The sequence below is a fragment of the Myxine glutinosa genome, chromosome 1, assembly GCF_964187855.1.
Source record: "Myxine glutinosa chromosome 1, kmMyxGlut1.1, whole genome shotgun sequence".
Taxonomy (NCBI): Eukaryota; Metazoa; Chordata; class Myxini; order Myxiniformes; family Myxinidae; genus Myxine; species Myxine glutinosa.
This window is the reverse complement of record NC_136261.1, coordinates 283,531,231-283,547,780: the sequence shown is the minus strand read 5'-3', so window position 1 is coordinate 283,547,780 and position 16,550 is coordinate 283,531,231. Positions and strand designations below refer to the sequence as shown.

At 43.7% G+C, this 16,550-nt stretch overlaps 1 protein-coding gene across 5 annotated transcripts in view; it reads left to right on the top strand.

Moving 5' to 3' along the window:
* The window catches only part of GPHN (gephyrin), a 327,486-nt gene that overhangs the window by 134,582 nt on the left and 176,354 nt on the right, over nucleotides 1-16,550 (top strand). For all 5 annotated transcript variants that reach the window (XM_078767069.1, XM_078767054.1, XM_078767066.1 and 2 more), the window contains exons 6-7: nucleotides 50-116; nucleotides 4,333-4,602. In XM_078767069.1, coding sequence (XP_078623195.1) covers nucleotides 50-116; nucleotides 4,333-4,602 — 337 coding nt within the window. The remainder of the gene's footprint in view (nucleotides 1-49; nucleotides 117-4,332; nucleotides 4,603-16,550) is intronic.

Here is a 16,550-nt window from a genome sequence, read left to right as displayed (position 1 = left end):
GGAGTCACAAGGCTTTTTTTTTTTACCAGTCGTACCTCACCATGCACAGGCCGGTTTGCGGAATTCGTGGGAAGACCTTAATCATCAACCTTCCTGGTAGCAAGAAAGGATCACAGGTGAGTTGCCTATCAATGTAAAGGAAATGGAAGAAGAGAAATATGTTTGTATTGGTTAGTATCATGTCCTCCTCTCTCACACCCCCCCCCCCCCCCTCCCCCATCTAAAAAAAAAAAGTGCAATATTAAGATAGGGTTCCAAATTCTGCTATCAAGAAGTAGTGACAGACAGATGTTTTTGTCATAACATCTATTCTGTTCAACTATATTTATTAAAGTGAAAGCAAGGTGCAAAATAATGCAGTACACCCATTCCTCGGGTAACAGTCGTTTTGTACATGGTTGACCCATTACATCAAACAAACCCACAATGAAGCAATGGATATGAAAATGTAAACTTGCACAGTAAATATATTGTGTGATTTATCCCTTGCAATCTCTCATCAAGCTCTCCAGTTTATGCTGTGCTCCACATGTTTACCCCTTATGCGCTTTTCTCAGCCATGACCCCAACCATCCTTTGGCTATAGAGGAATAATTGCCAAAGAAGAGGAGAATGATGTTAATTATAAATTGGAATTGAGTTCTCCAAGTGACAAGGGCGTTAGCATCTGCACTGTGATTGCACAACATAACAGCAGAGAACTTATATTTATAGAGACTTTTAAAATAAATGAAATACTTGTGGAAGTTCACTTCACAGAATGGTTCACTTGGTGCAGAAGTTCCATTTTACATACTCTGGTTTATCAGAATTTTTAATAACATGGACTCGGATCTTGTGCCGTGAAAAAAATTAATAAGCTAGCCTCATTTCATATTCAGGAGTTACATTTTTGAAATGTATTTTTCAGGCATCTGGAGGCTGACGTAATTGCAACTTGCCTCAACTTGCCAATAGTGCTGCATCAATGCTGCCTAAAAACAATACTTTTACTTCCTATATAATTCCTAGATATAAATTATTATATTCTCGAAAAATACAACAAAATCTGTGAATATGCACAGGTATGAAACTGCATCAATGGGCTGCCTCAATGCTGCCTAAAAACAATACTTTTACTTCCTATATAATTCCAATATACAAATTATTATAATATTTTCCAAAAATACAACAAAATCTGTGAATTTGCACAGGTATGAAACTAGAACGGCACTCGGCAGAGCGCATACCTCCACGAGGCTGAACAGTTTATGTTTTGTCTCCACTGATAGGCCGGATCTGGATTCGGACCTGAACCAAATTCTAATCGGCTTGTCCTTGTCACCTAACCAACTCATTCACCAAGTTTTGTCATAATCCGGACCCAACTTTTTCAAATAACAATATATCATGCGATTTTGACCCAATCTCTCAATTATGAAGAATCACTTGTGAAATTAAAAAATTCTCGAATTCAGATCTTCACCAAAATCTAATCAATTCGTCCTTGTCACACACCCAACCTATCCACTAAATGAAATCTGAATCCGGCCACAACTTTTTGAAATATCCTTCTCACAGACCAAGACAAGGGGAAAAACATAACCACTGTCCACCTTTGGTGGCAGAGGTAATAACAATGTCAAGGAATGAATATATTTCATTGCATTGATTAGGAAATTTAAAATTCAATAACAAACGTCAAACATCGTTTTGAAACAAAATGGATATCATTAGGCTGTTTTTGTCGAACAAAAGGTATTTTGAGGTTATTGTCCTCTATCTCTCACACGGACGCTATGGCTCTGCTTTCATTTTAACTGACCCTTGAAATAATTGACTATTTTGATATCCCTTGTTACCTCCGCCACCAAAGGTGGATGGAGGTTATGTTTTCACCCCTGTCCGTCTGTCCGTTTGTCTGTCTGTCTGTCTGTCTGTCTGTTTGTGAACAAAATATCTCAAAAAGTTGTGGATTTGGCAGAGTTGTGGACAAGTTGTGATCTCTCCAAACTGCAAAAAAAGTTGTGGACAAAATTCAGACGAAATTTGGCGGAGATGTAGCATATGTGACATGGACGAAATGATTAGATTTTGGTGAAGATCCGGATTCGCATCCGGCTACTAGAATGTTTTAAGTGATTCTTCACCATTGGGAGATAGGGCCAAAAACGATACATAGCAAGATATCTCAAAAAGTTATGGACGGATTTGGACGAAACTTGGTGGACCGATTGGGTGTCTGACAAGGACGATTCGATTCGATTTTGGTGAAGATCTGAATATGGATTCGGATATGAGAGTTATTTAACTTTTAAGTGATTCTTCACCATTGAGTGATATGGCCAACCAGGTGGAGGTATGCTCTCTACTGAGTGCCGATCTAGAAATTTATAAAATAAACATGAAAAGAAATAAAAATGAAATTTCAACATAAGTTCTTTCATTCTCAGCACATTTTTTTCAATCCTTCGACAATATTTTCCACTGAACGCCGAATAAACTCCTCTGAAACATCATCAAAAACATTGCAGATAGAACTTTCCAAATCGTCCAGATTAGTGAGTTTGCTGGCATGCACTTTTACTTTAGACCATTCCACAAAATATTATTTCACGTGGTTAAATCAGGTCTCCTTGGATGGTCATGCTATTATTCCTCATCATCGAATCAATCTGGAAGGAAAGTGAGCATCCAACCATTTATGAACTTCAATCGATAAGTGTTGAGGGACACCATCTTGCATTAAAAAATAGTTTCATCTGTGTTGTCCCATTGCAGAATATTTCGAAGAATAATGTTTTGAAGCATTTCCAAGTATCTCTGTCCGTCCGCAGAGGATGTAAGGTCCAATTAGTGAGGTTTAAGTCATTCTGCACTAAACAATCCGTTTTGGCCAACTTTGACTGCGTTGGATTATCGTTTCTGGATCATTTCCTGACCAGTAATGGCAGTTTTGCCTGTTGACAAAACTACCAACATGGAAACCTGCCTCGTCAGACCAGATAATGTAAGACACCTGGAGATTCATCAATCCACTGAAGGAAATGTTCACAAAATTCCATTCTCTTGTCACAATCATCTGGAAACAGCTGCTGAACATAATGAGGTTTGTATGGTTTCCATCCTGTCCTTCTTCAAAATTGCTTGAATTGCACGATAACTTATTCCACTCTCCTAGTTTCACCGCTTGTCTAATCTTGCAAACATGGGTTCTATGTGGTTCCTTGTGAACACGTCTCATAGTACTATGTCTTTCGGATCTCATTATGTCCTTGACTGAACCAGTTGCTATATGTTTGTGCTGATAGTTTTTTCAAATCTTTTTTGGATCTAAAGTGGCATGCCTTCCCATTTCTTGCCGCCACCATCTTTGAACTGCAATTACAGACCGCCAAACCTCGTACCATGCAGCAATTCACACTCTATCAACAACAGTTGATCTCTCAGCCATAATGGATCAATCTGAAAGCAAAAAAATATATACAATAGTAATAGCAATAAACAAGCTTTCAAACAAAAAAAAAATCATGCTCTACCTATAGTAACAGCAGTATTTCAATAATTAACTTGGGACTTAATTATGGATCACCCAGGTATATCAATCATACTAAAATTTGGCAATTCTCTGTGGATATATCTGAACCATATATAATTCAAAACTGCTTGGCCAATTTCCCTCAAGTTTTGCGTCCGTGATCGGGGTACTCAGACCGGTCAGGTCATGGCCCCCTCCATTCACCCCCCGAGAGTGGGGAGATGAAGACTTGCAATTTTCACCTGTACATGTGGAATTTGGTTTAACTACTGACCCCTGCTAGAGAGAGGGGGTATTGAGCGTAGGAAAACGATGACAGACATGACATCGTGCATGTGTTTCACTGACACCATATTTCACTTCCGAAAAGAATGGGTAGTACCAGTATATATAAACTGGCAAACCGACCCCAGATGAGATCCCTTATTGCGATCCCTTATTCATCAACCTTGCCTTAATGTCTAACTCAACCCCTGGATATTCATCTTCAATGGGATACTGTCAGTGTAAAGTTACACATATTTTAACATTTTCCTTGTATATTAATTACTTTACTGTTTATATATTTAATAGTTTCAGTCTTGCAAGATTGGAAATCCTGATAAACAAGATCCATTAGATTGAGGTATGGGTTTACACTCATTAAATTAGTAATGAGGATACAGTATATACCTGAAATAAGGGGAAATCAGCAATGCTGATTCAGCAATCAGCAATCAACTATCAGCAATCAACGGAACATCTTTTGGATCAAGGATATCTCAAGTGGGAATGTTCATATTTATAGAAACAAGGAATCTCACGTTTTTTTTCAGGAATGCTTCCAGTTCATCCTTCCAGCACTCCCCCATGCCGTGGACCTCCTACGAGACGCCATCGTTGGGGGCAAGCCTCACCATGGGGATCTAGACAACCTGCCATCACCTCCACCACCTCCCACACCTCCACCAGCTCCTCCCAGCCTTCGCCTCACAGTTGAACGTGGCATACAGTGTCAAGGTCATGAGGAGGTCAAAAAGGACAGTGGTGTCTCTTCAACTGAGGACAGCTCATCATCCCACAATACAAGTTCTGTCGGTGTCAAAGTGAGTCTTTTTTCACTGTTAGCTTCCATTTTGCGACTATTTGTGATTATTTACCTCTATTACCCAAAACGACTTTACCAACTTCGACTGCATTGTTTAGGTATACCAATAGTGTTTAAAAAGAGCACTGTATGAATTTGTTTTCCTAGCTCTCCAATAGTACAAAGTAATACTGCTTTGTAGACAATGGGGTGATATGATATTTTATATATTTGTGTGAGTTTATTAAATACTCTGAAGTAATAGCCTGTTTGGTATTCCCATCTTTCTTTCTTTACTTGCTTATGGGGTGTGGGTAGTGCTTTCTTTAGGTAGAATTTAGTGCCCTTCCCAAGTCGCCCAATGAACATGGTGGTGGGTCTTCTCTTTATACCACTGTAGTCTCTGTGGAAGTGGTATTTACTATGTACACTAGAGATGTATACATAGCAAATACCACACCCACAGAGGCTACCATGTTATAAAGCATTCAGAGCAAATAGCTGATAGTGCTGGGATCCAAGGTTTAAATCCCAGATACTGTACTGCATTGACTCTTCCATTGCGTACTAATCAATAATGCCCTTGTGAATCATTTCAAAGTACATTGATGATTCCAAATGTCCTTGGCTTATATCTGTTGGATATATAAGCTCCTCCATGAGCCTTAGACTGAAGAAGGAATGAGCAGTGTATACTACTTTGTAGTCATACCTGAAGTCTTTTGTCTAGCGTTCGACCGATATATCATTTAACCGATGTATCTGCCTACATCTGCCGATATTCGGCTTTTTAAAAAATGTCGGTATCAGCATTTATGTACCCAAATGTTTTATACCAGGCTGTTGGGTACATACACCCCCATCCCCAATTACAAAGGTCCACATTTGTAGAAGCATTTATTGATTATTTTTCGTTAGGTTAATTCGTGAGAAAAAAAAAACCCAACGTCAAACTCACTGAAGTTATAACCTGTACAATCTACTTAATTATTCTTCTTGTGATATCTTGATGTCTCTTTCTATTCTTGGTTACTGTGTTTCACTGAACGCTTGTGTTAATGCACCGTGAATGTAAAAGCCAATCCCATTCAAGTTCTTATGCTGCAGGCATGCATGATAATTTGATGATACCAGTCTGAAGCGCGCGTGGAATGAATCACACACCACACATGTTACCTGCATGCATGTCATGTGATGCATTGCACCTGCACAAAGGTCAGGCCTGGGCCAGCCATACATATGCAGGCTTGGATTTTTGTGGATCTAAACAGCAGCATGTGCAACCTTTAGATGTAGGGCTGGGACTAGCAGACCAACCCAACATGATTTTTGTTGTGGTATAACTACTCGTATGTTATAGATTTTTTTTTCTTTGAATGAATGACTCCTTGTATGCTCCTATAATTTAGTTACAAATAATTCAGTGGTATAAATATGAAACAAATTCATTCAGGTTCGAGGGAAAAGTTTAATTCTTATTAATACCCTTCCTTTCCAGTCCTCGGGTCTGGGAGACCCGAGTTATTTTCACCATAATTTCACCATAGTTTCACCACTGCCAGACTGCTAAAATAGCTTAAGCTCAATTTACAAAAAAAAATTACTATACTTTTATGTTGAATCCATTAAAAAGTTATTGATGTGTAATTTTTAGTGGTTGACCAACAAATCGGCCTGGACAATTTATCGGCCAATATCTGGCATTTTGAGGGTATCGGCATCGGCCAATGATGGTGCCAATTTGGCAGATATATTAAAAAATAAACTTTCCTTCTCGTGATACTAGGCAGCTTGTTGACCAAAGGGTTTCTGGCTTTCAGGATAAAAGACGAAGAATCGAAGGATTTTCGACCGTCTTTAACCCTTTGAGTACGGGACTTTTTTTGATTAAAAAAAATACCCCTGGTACGTGATTAATTTGGCATTACGGGAATGCAACCACGTACTGACGATCTATTAATAGGTATAGTCAATGACGTCTAGTAACGTCATCCGTACACAAAACTTTTTTGCGGGTTGCGGCAATGGACGTCATCCGTACTGAAAGGGTTAACAACTACAGTGCATTCAGAAAGTATTCAGACCCCTTCACTTTTTTCACATTTTGTTATGTAGCAGCCTTATGCTGAAATCGTTTAAATTCATTTTTTCCCTCATCAATCTACACCCAATACCCCATAATGACAAAGAGAAAACAGGATTTTAGAAAGTTTTGCAAATTTGTTAAAAAGAAAAAACTGAAATATCACATTGACATAAGTATTCATACACATTGCTATGACACTTGAAATTTAGCTCAGGTGCCTCCCGTTTCTCTTGATCATCTTTGAGATGTTTCTACACCTTGATTGGAGTCCACATGTGGTAAATTCAATTGATTGGACATGATTTGGAAAGGCATACACCTGTCTATATAAGGTCTCACAGCTGACAATGCATATCGAGCAAAAACCAAGCCATGAGGTCGAAGGAACTGCCTGCAGAGCTCAGATACAGGATTGTGTCGAGACACAGATTTGGGGGAAGCCTACAAAAAAAGATTCTGCTGCATTGAAGGTTCCCAAGAGCACAGTGGCCTCCATAATTCTTAAATGGAAGAAGTTTGGAACAACCAGGACTCTTCCTAGAGCTGGCCGCCCGGCCAAACTAAGCAATCGGGGGAGAAGGGCCTTGGTAAGAGAGGTGACCAAGAACCCGATGGTCACTCTGGCTGAGCTCCAGAGATCCTGTGTGGAGATGGGAGAAGCTTCCAGAAGGACAACCATCACTGCAACACTCCACTGATCTGGGCTTTATGGCAGAGTGGCTTTATGGCAGAGATAGATCTGTATAGGTAGGTATTCGACTGTCGCGATAGGGAATCTACCTGTGATTTCTGTGTGTTTAGGCGGTTTATCGGTTAAGAAGTATACCTGTGAACATACCAGGATGTTCGTGTGTTAAGTAGTTAGGGATTAAGAATAACGCCCCTGTGTGTCACACCTGGTCATCAAACCTTTGTCCCTTATGGCAATGCACACCTGTAGACACTTAGTTAGGTCCCTAGCGCAACATTAAATAATTCCCTTCCCTGACAAGACTTTGGAAGAGAACAGGCAAAAGGAAACCAGGCCAGGACACCGCCGATGATGGCCGCCACCAACTACACCTCTGGCAGGCCTAGGAACATCGAGTAGCACGTGCTATGACCACGCTACACGCTACGAGCTATCACCATGCTATGGTCCTGTGATTGGTCAGCGCGCTAGGCGCGAACCTCCAGCCAACGAGTGCGAGAGGTGCGAAGCTGGAAGGTTCGGTGGAAGTCGCTGGTTGGTAGTGCGCCAAGGCTGACGTCACTGGCAAGGTTATATCAGCGAGCACCGAACGACATTTTGAGAGAGCACATCCGGTTCTTGTTTGCGCAGCCCTTCTTCTTGGACATCCGGCGCTTCGTCTTGCGCAGCACGCTCTCTTCGTCTTGGCAGGCCGATCGTGACTGGAGATCGACCTTGTGTGGAGATCGCTGGTGGTGATTTGGGCCGTGTGGTGCTTTTGGGGCATTGGATGCGTGGTGCTCGGTGCTTTGGAGCTTGGTGCATAGACCTCGTGAGTGGCAAGAGGCTTGGAGTGGGGCCTGGTGGCACCGAGCGGGGCCGAGCGGGGCCGTGTTACACTGCAAGACGACGAGACCAGATAAGACCACACGCCACGTACACGACATAACGAACGTGTTATTTTCGTGATTCAGTCCCCTGTTTGTGTTTGAGGTCTGGTGTGTGGGTTCCCTATTTAGGAGTTTTAGTTAATATCGCGTTTCCCTGTCCCGTCCTTTTATTTAATAAACCCTTGTATTATTTTCCCCTTCCAGTCAAAAGCTTGTGTCCATGTCGGGTTAATTTCCTTGCAGGATCGAAGCTGCCGTCGGCGTGCTCCAGGTAAGCTTTTACCGCAGCTCCCACTTTCCTTCTTCCTCCCGCGTCCATAGTTGAGTCCGTGTTTGGCCGTCGCCTCAATGAAAGCCGTTTTCGGTCCATCCGCGAGCCTCTGGTATTAACCGGAGGCTGCGCACGACAATATGTTGAAATTGTGTAAGCAGTAAAGTGGAAGTAGATTTTGATCAAAGCCACCTGCTTAATTATGGTCGTTGTCATCAGGGCCAGGAAAGATGGCGTGCATGAAACATTGCCGCAATAAGGAAAAATCCACCCAAGGCAGAGCAATCTAATCAGTAGAGGTTCTGGCACTTTTCAGAGGAATGGCACAGATACAGCCTGATGCGGTCACTCCATTCCGTATGATCACATCACTTGAATGCAAGTGATTGATGCATTCCTATGCATTCCTTGAACATTTCCATTGTGATGTTGTGTTTTATTTTTTACTTGGGGGAGGGCACCATAAATTTGAGCTCATAAACTATTTGTTGTTTTTTTCCACTATGAGCTAAACTCATTTAGTGTTAACATAATAGTTGGTAAGATACAGGCAGTATCTTAAACATTGACAGGATTAGCAGATGGCAACATAAATTCAAGTTACAATTGCAGTTGTTACATCCTTATGTAAGTAATAGTGATAAAATACACTATTGTTGAAGTTGCACCATTGCAAGTGACTGAAAAAGTGAATAGCTGCGTTCTTGGCTTATAACACCTACTTTATACCTTAAAAAAGGTTTTGCAGTGACTACAAATCTCAGAGGAGCTGCACAGAATTTATTTTTGAGGTTTATTGCAGTGATCAGACTATGAAGCTTCCAGGCCACAATCTTAGAATTGGTGATAAAAAAATAATTGCTTCATCAAGTTATCAGCAAATTTGTCTTGAAATGACGTTTTAGACTGAAGCTTGAACTAAGCAACAGCACAGCAAATGCTCAAAATAATGTCTTTTTTTTTTTGGATACAACATCGAGGTTCGTGTAAGAGCTAACATTAATGACAAAAAACAAACGGGCACATAAGACAAAATAAAGGGAGCGGGAGACAAGATGGGGGGAGAGAGGGGGAAGCACACAAGTACAACATTTGAAAGCAGGGACATCGGGAGATCTGTGGGAGGGAGGGGGCTTGGGGGAGGAGGCGTGGGAAGGCCGATGGGGGGTGGGAGAGGTAAAAAAAACACATGGACACAGCAAGAGCTTCCAGGAAAAAAGTCGGTATTTCAGAAAAGTGTGTCTGGGGTGAATTAACGGGGGTAGACAAGATCAAGGTTTTGGATGGGGGATAAGAGATGGTGGTGAACAGCTGTTTTAAAGACCTGGAGGAAGGAGTGGGATTGAAGAAAGTGAGGGAGTTTGTTCCAGAGGCAGGAGAAAAGAGGAATGAAAGAGTGAACGTGAGCCGAGAGTCTTGATTTTGGCAGTTTCACCAGCAGAGGGTTACTGGCAGATCTTGTGCGACCTGTGGGAGTATTTGGGGGACAGAGCACAGACAGGGCGGGGGGGCTATGCCAGAGAGGAGTCGGTAGAAGACAAAAAGACCACCAACCTGCCTGCGGTGAGGAGTGAAAGGCCCTCAAAGTTAGCTTAATCGCGGGAGATTCCAATGATTCTGAAAGCTTTGGTTTCAACAGCGTGAAGCCGAGCTAGGTGTGAGGCAGGAGCACCAGCGCTGTGTGTGTATCCAAGATTTATTTTTTTGCATGCAAACAACAACAGGCATTTTAAGGCCATTTTCCCTGCCAGAGTGGGGGTTAGCCTTGCGGGCCCCATGACAATCCTCTCCATTTTGCCCTATTTTCGACATCTCCCCTTGTTAACCCCCTTGCACGCATTTCTTCTTCCACCACCTTTTGCCAAGTCTTTCTCGGTCTTCCCCGTCCTCTACTTCCTTCTACATTCATTTCCATCACTCTTCTCACCCAGTCGCTTTCATCCATCCTCAACACATCACCAAACAATCTCAACCTGTTTCTCTTCACAGCATCCATCACAGGCTCTATTCCCATCATCTTTGTCTTCCTCTCTCTCAACGATACTCGGCACATCCACCGAACCATTCACATTTCCACCCTTTCCAGCATTGCTGCTCTACATTCATTACCAATGTCTCGCTCCCATAAATCATAACATTTCTCACACATGCAGCATACACCTTTCCCTTCAGCTTCAACGACACTCCCCCACTCGTCAGCACGCCACTCAGTTCCCGAAACTTCTTCCATGCACATCTCACTCGAGCAACCGTCGCCGAGTCTGATCCACCTTCTCTATTCAGCATGTCTCCTTGGTAGCAAAATGTTTTCACACCTTCCAGCTTCACGCCATCTCCAAAATCCAACTCAACATGTCCTCCATCTGCAGTTCCCTCTGTGCACACCTTACACTTGAATGTAGCTGCCACACTGGTTAATGACCCTCACAAACCACTGCATTTTTTGATGAACCCACTCAGCGCACATTGTACATTGAATGGAGTTCACTCCGACACCCTTCCTGCACACAGCACACGGCACTTCCCAGTTCTTTCCACCTCACCACATGCTTTACCACTTGCCATCACCTTCATCTTTCCGATATTCACCTTCAGACCTTTCGTCTCCATACATTCCTTCCACTTGTTCATCTTCTCCTTCAGTCCTTCGATACTCTCCGCAATCAACACCAGATCATCTGTATACGACAACTCCCACGGTAATCCATCCTTTACGTTCCGAGCCAGCACCTCCATCACAGCTACAAATAGTAGTGGACTAAGTACTGACCACTGATGCACTCCAACCTTCACCTCCAACTCACCACTGTTCCCATCCTTCATCCTTACAGCTGTGCGTGCACTCTCGTACATAGCCATCACTACTCTGATCAACCATTCCTCCACCCCTAACTTCCTCAATGCCCATGTCAATACTTTGCATGGAACCCTATCGAATGCTTTCTCCAGATCAACAAACCAAAGAAACAACGTCTTCCTCTTTTCCATGTACTTCTCCTGCAACTGCCATTCAATAAAAAGCACGCCTGTCGTTCCTCTTCCTAGCATAGGATATTCCATCCTGGCATCGTTCCTCTTCCTTCCACACTGATCTTATCAAACCATTTTGGGATGGACTTTGCTTTGTGCACAGGGGCATTGTCATGCTGAAACAGGAAAGGGCCTTCCCCAAACTGTTGCCACAAAGTTGGAAGCACACAATAATCTAGAATGTCATTGTATGCTGTAGCGTTACGATTTCCCTTCACTGGAACAAAGAGGCCTAGCCAGAACCATGAAAAACAGCCCCAGACCATTATTCCTCCTCCACAAAACTTTACAGTTGGCACTCTGCATTCAGGCAGGCAGCGTTCTTCTGGCATCTGCCAAACCCAGATTCGTCTGTCGGACTGCCGGATGGTGAAGCGTGATTCATCACTCCAGAGAATGCATTTCCACTGCTCCAGAGTCCAATGGCGACCAGCTTTACACCACTCCAGTCGACGCTTGGCATTGCACATGGTGATCTTAGGCTTGTGTGCCGCTGCTCGGCCATGGAAACCCATTTCATGAAGCTCCCAACAAACAGTTGTTGTGCTAACGTTGCTCCCAGAGGCAGTTTAGAAATCGCTAGTGAGTGTTGCAACCGAGGACTGACGAGTTTTACCCGCTACGTACTTCAGCACTTGGCGGTCCCGTTCTGTGAGCTTGTGTGGCCTACCACTTCGTGGCTGAGCTGTTGTTGCTCCGAGATGTTTCCACTTCACAATAACAGCACTTACAGTTGACCGGGGCAGCTCTAGCAGGGCAGAAATTTGACGATCTGACTTGTTGGAAAGGTGGCATCCTATGACAGTGCCACGTTGAAATCTCTGAGCTCTTCAGTATGGCCCATTATACTGCCAATGTTGTCTATGGAGATTGCATGGGTGTCTACATACTCCACTAATTAGAAGGGGTGTCTACATACTTTTGGTCATGTAGTGTGTCGATGTATATATATATATATATATATATATATATATATATATATATATATAATATACATATATATATATATATACTGTATATATATATATATACAGTGAAACCTTGACTTACGAGTTTAATTCGTTCTGTGACCGAGCTCGTAACTCAATTTGCTCGTTTCTCAAATTAAATTTCCCCATTAAAATGAATTGAAATGCTATTAATCCATTCCAGCCCCCCAAAAACCACACCAATTTTTTTTGTTACGTGTTTTTAAATAAGAAAAATGTACTTTATAAAATACAAATAATGTATAAACAAGCACGACCTCGTATATACTGTACATAATAAAAGAGAATGTAAAGAAATAAACTGGTTTTATTAAGTGTATTTACTCACACTCCTCACTGTATTTACTCACTGTATTTACTGACACTGTCAACCACACAAACAACAACTTCTCCATCTCTTCACGGACAGAGGTCCGGAGCTTTGAAATAATCTTAACGCCCTTGGCTGGCGTTCTTCTGCTTCAAAATCTTACATATCGTAGAAGTACTACGATCGTACTGCCTCGCCAAGTCGACAACACGCACACCTCGCTCATGTTTTTCGACGATTACATGTTTTATGTCCAAGCACATCATCCTTTTCTTCTTCTCAGCACTGCCCTTGGCACTCAATTTCTTAGGACCCGTGGTTAAAACTAAGAAATTTTCCAAAATAAATAAAATGCGAAAACAAAGCAACAGCGATACGGCAGAGATGCTTGCACGGCAAGATAACCACATGAACTGAACGCTCGCTGGGCCACCTAGTGGTGGGTGGCGTAAGCTCGCTCGCTCGTAACTCAGATCTCGGCTCGCATCACAAAGCAAAAAATCGACCGAGCGACGGCTCGTATCTCGGAAAACTCGTAAGTTGGTGCACTCGTAAGTCAAGGTTTCACTGTATATATATATATATTGTTACGGTCCGCGGATTAGGTGTTATTTTGACCGAGCGGTGGTGTAACCGCGGCCGAACAGTTATTCCCCAACTAAACCCGATTCAACCCAGACATTGGCCGTATCGCGCCACCGCTATTCAATCGGGAAAAGACTAAGACGATGAATGCAAAGAGGAAAAGGAATAAGACGAGAAAAGGGTTGAAAATACTACTAAATTTATTTACTATTTACAGGCTCAAAATAACCAAGGAGAAGGAAAGATAATAAAATAATATACAGAAGCTTTTAGAGACACAGGGAAAATACTAGCTTATCTAACAGGCTTACTTACTACCCAGGACAGAACAAACAAAGACACTGACTCACGCGGGGAATTGCAGAGTGGATTGCTGGAAGGAGGTGTGTGGCTGGAGGGGGAGGACGGCACGGAGCTCGCTGGAGCTTGATCCCGCTCGGGACGTCGGGCTGGACCTCGACGGCCGCTGATGCCACCGAGCCTGTCGTGTGCGCGGAGTCACGGGTCGGGGCTGCTTGTCTCAGTAAAAGCGCATCTGCTCTGACGACCCAGCTCTTTCTTTGGACTCAGTAAAAGCGCAACTCTCTGACGACCCAGCTCTTTCTTTGGACTCAGTAAAAGCGCAACTCTCTGACGACCCAGCTCTTTCTTTGGACTCAGTAAAAGCGCAACTCTCTGACGACCCAGCTCTTTCTTTGTACTCATCTCTTCGTCTTAGTAAAAGCTCATCTCTCGTCTCCTCCCTTCGACTCCTTTTGGGAACGCCCCGCAGCGGGTTATATAGGCCCCGCCCCTCAACCTTTTCGAACCTCCCCCAAACGCTCTTCCTCCGCCCTCTCAAACCAAACCCCTCGTGCTCGGTTGGTTGTTCGGGGCTGGCTCACTCCTCCCCTCTATGACGAGGTGGAGACACGCCTTTCTTCCCCAACCCTGCCTCGTGGCCAATGGTGGTTGAAGAAAACCACCCAAAATGCAGTTGGCCATCGAAATGAAATGAAAGGGGACCTATTCTTATTTCACTCGGTGCAATGGAGTATTTAAATTAATGGGAGACACAGCCTTACCCTAAGACACATAATAAGATATGAGCTACTGAACAAGGGTTTTATCGGGTCCTGCAATGTGGTGTTTATGGAATAACTACCGAGACGCCCTTTTTATCTTTACACAACTCCGGAGGCAGGAGGCGCAGAATAAACAATAATAATAATAAAGCACACAATAAAAAAAATACAGTCCTCATATCCGCAACACTGCACCCTCCTCCTCTTAGGCACGTCCCGGGCCTACAACTTTTATTTAGTGTGACACGTAGGTGAAGTTCCCTCTACTTTTAACCTGACCCTGAGTGTGACAGTTTTAAAACATAAATAAATGTGTCCCGCTGCTCCATTGCACCCTGCCTAACAGACTTACGCCCACAGTTAACCGAATTGCGGAATGGTCTTCAAACTATACATTGACGGTTGGGAGCATTATTTACAATTGACACTACTTTTATTTACAAGACTAACCCAGGACCTGTAATTGTTCTTTCTGGGGGGGAGACAGTCTGCTCTGCATCGACGCACCATGAAAGCACCTATAACGCACCAAAACACCCTCAAGCACCAATCGGTGCAGTCACCACAGTTCATCAGTGTTCAATGAATAAAAATAAAATCAGCAACCCCTAACCCTGCAGGTGATCTCGTGCTCTTCGGCTCCCTCTGCTGGCTATTATTATTTCTTCCAGTTGTTGTCATTTTCTTTGCTGGCGGCCTATTTGTATTAAAACTTGCACCCAACGTGTCCCTTTTATTTTCTTTATTTATGGCCCACAGGGCCGACTAGTGTGGTTCACCTGTGGGGCATCGGTGCCCTGTGGCCAAGGTCCGCCAGCAAGATTTCGGGCCCTCATGGCCGGTTCCAGCAGAGGGGCCATGCCCCAACTCATGGGGTCCATAAGTGGTGCTCGGCCACAGACATGTGGTCCATCATGTGGTGCATCGATGCAGACAGCTGGTTCTGAGAGTTCCGGGCGCACAATGGCCGACTCACGCACACTCCCCTCGGCGCCCAATGGCGCACAGGTCATGTGGGAGACAAAAGGGGAAAGACAAATGAGCGAGGGGTAAGGTCACAAGGGTACACATCAATAAGGCAATGCAAGGCGAAATGCGTACGGAGAGCGAAATGAGAAAGCTCGTCCCTACCGTACGTCACCCCCCCTGTCACCTACACTACCCTTGCCCTTACCCCATATTTACAAAATCTACACATTTACAAATTTGTCGCTACTGTCACGTCTCCCCATATTTCCCTTATACCAAATTCGTCTCCACAATCCCTCTACTTCAAAATTTGCCATCACCCAATTCATCATCAATCCTCATAAGGAGGAAGAGATGGAACAACAAAGCACAATGTCACACCCACATCATGATGCGTCTCACAATAACAATCCAAAACATTTGCACATCAAAAATAATCAAAACATGGCATTGTGTGGAGTACCTGTCACCTCAGGTGAGTGGATGTAGATGGTGCAAGGAGACTTCATCCTAACTACTTTCTAAATGACTTTAACACACTTTACACTACCCGGGGTCTTTCCCTGCCAATCCATTGGCCAACTTACACTATGGGTTCTAAAAACCAATTCCCATTGACCAAACTGTGGTGCTGCTCAATTTGGGGTCTCACTCCCCCGATTCATCTCCCGGTGCCCTTGCACAATTTCTGGGCTGTGACGTGTAGCTCTCCCAGCAGGTCTACCCACCTGCACACCTCCACCACTGTAGTTGCCACCCGAGCTTACCTAGCTCCTCACCCTAACCTATCTAACTGGGGAAGGCCCCTCCTGGCTCTGTCACCCCTTGGGGCACTGGGCTACCCGGGTCCGTCCTCCGGATCCTCGGGCCCCATCCACAACTACCGGCTCCCAGAGCCCACCTGCGGCCTCACCTGGCCGACATCCTTACAGTGGTGGAGTGCCCAATCCAACTACACACACGAACAGGCTACATGCCCAGCCATTTCCACAACACTAATGCACCCATCCAAACATCATTCTTCCACCCGCACCACAGATGCCAATATCCAACCACAATTTACCTATACCCTCTACCTAACACTTACACTACCCGCCCCGGGT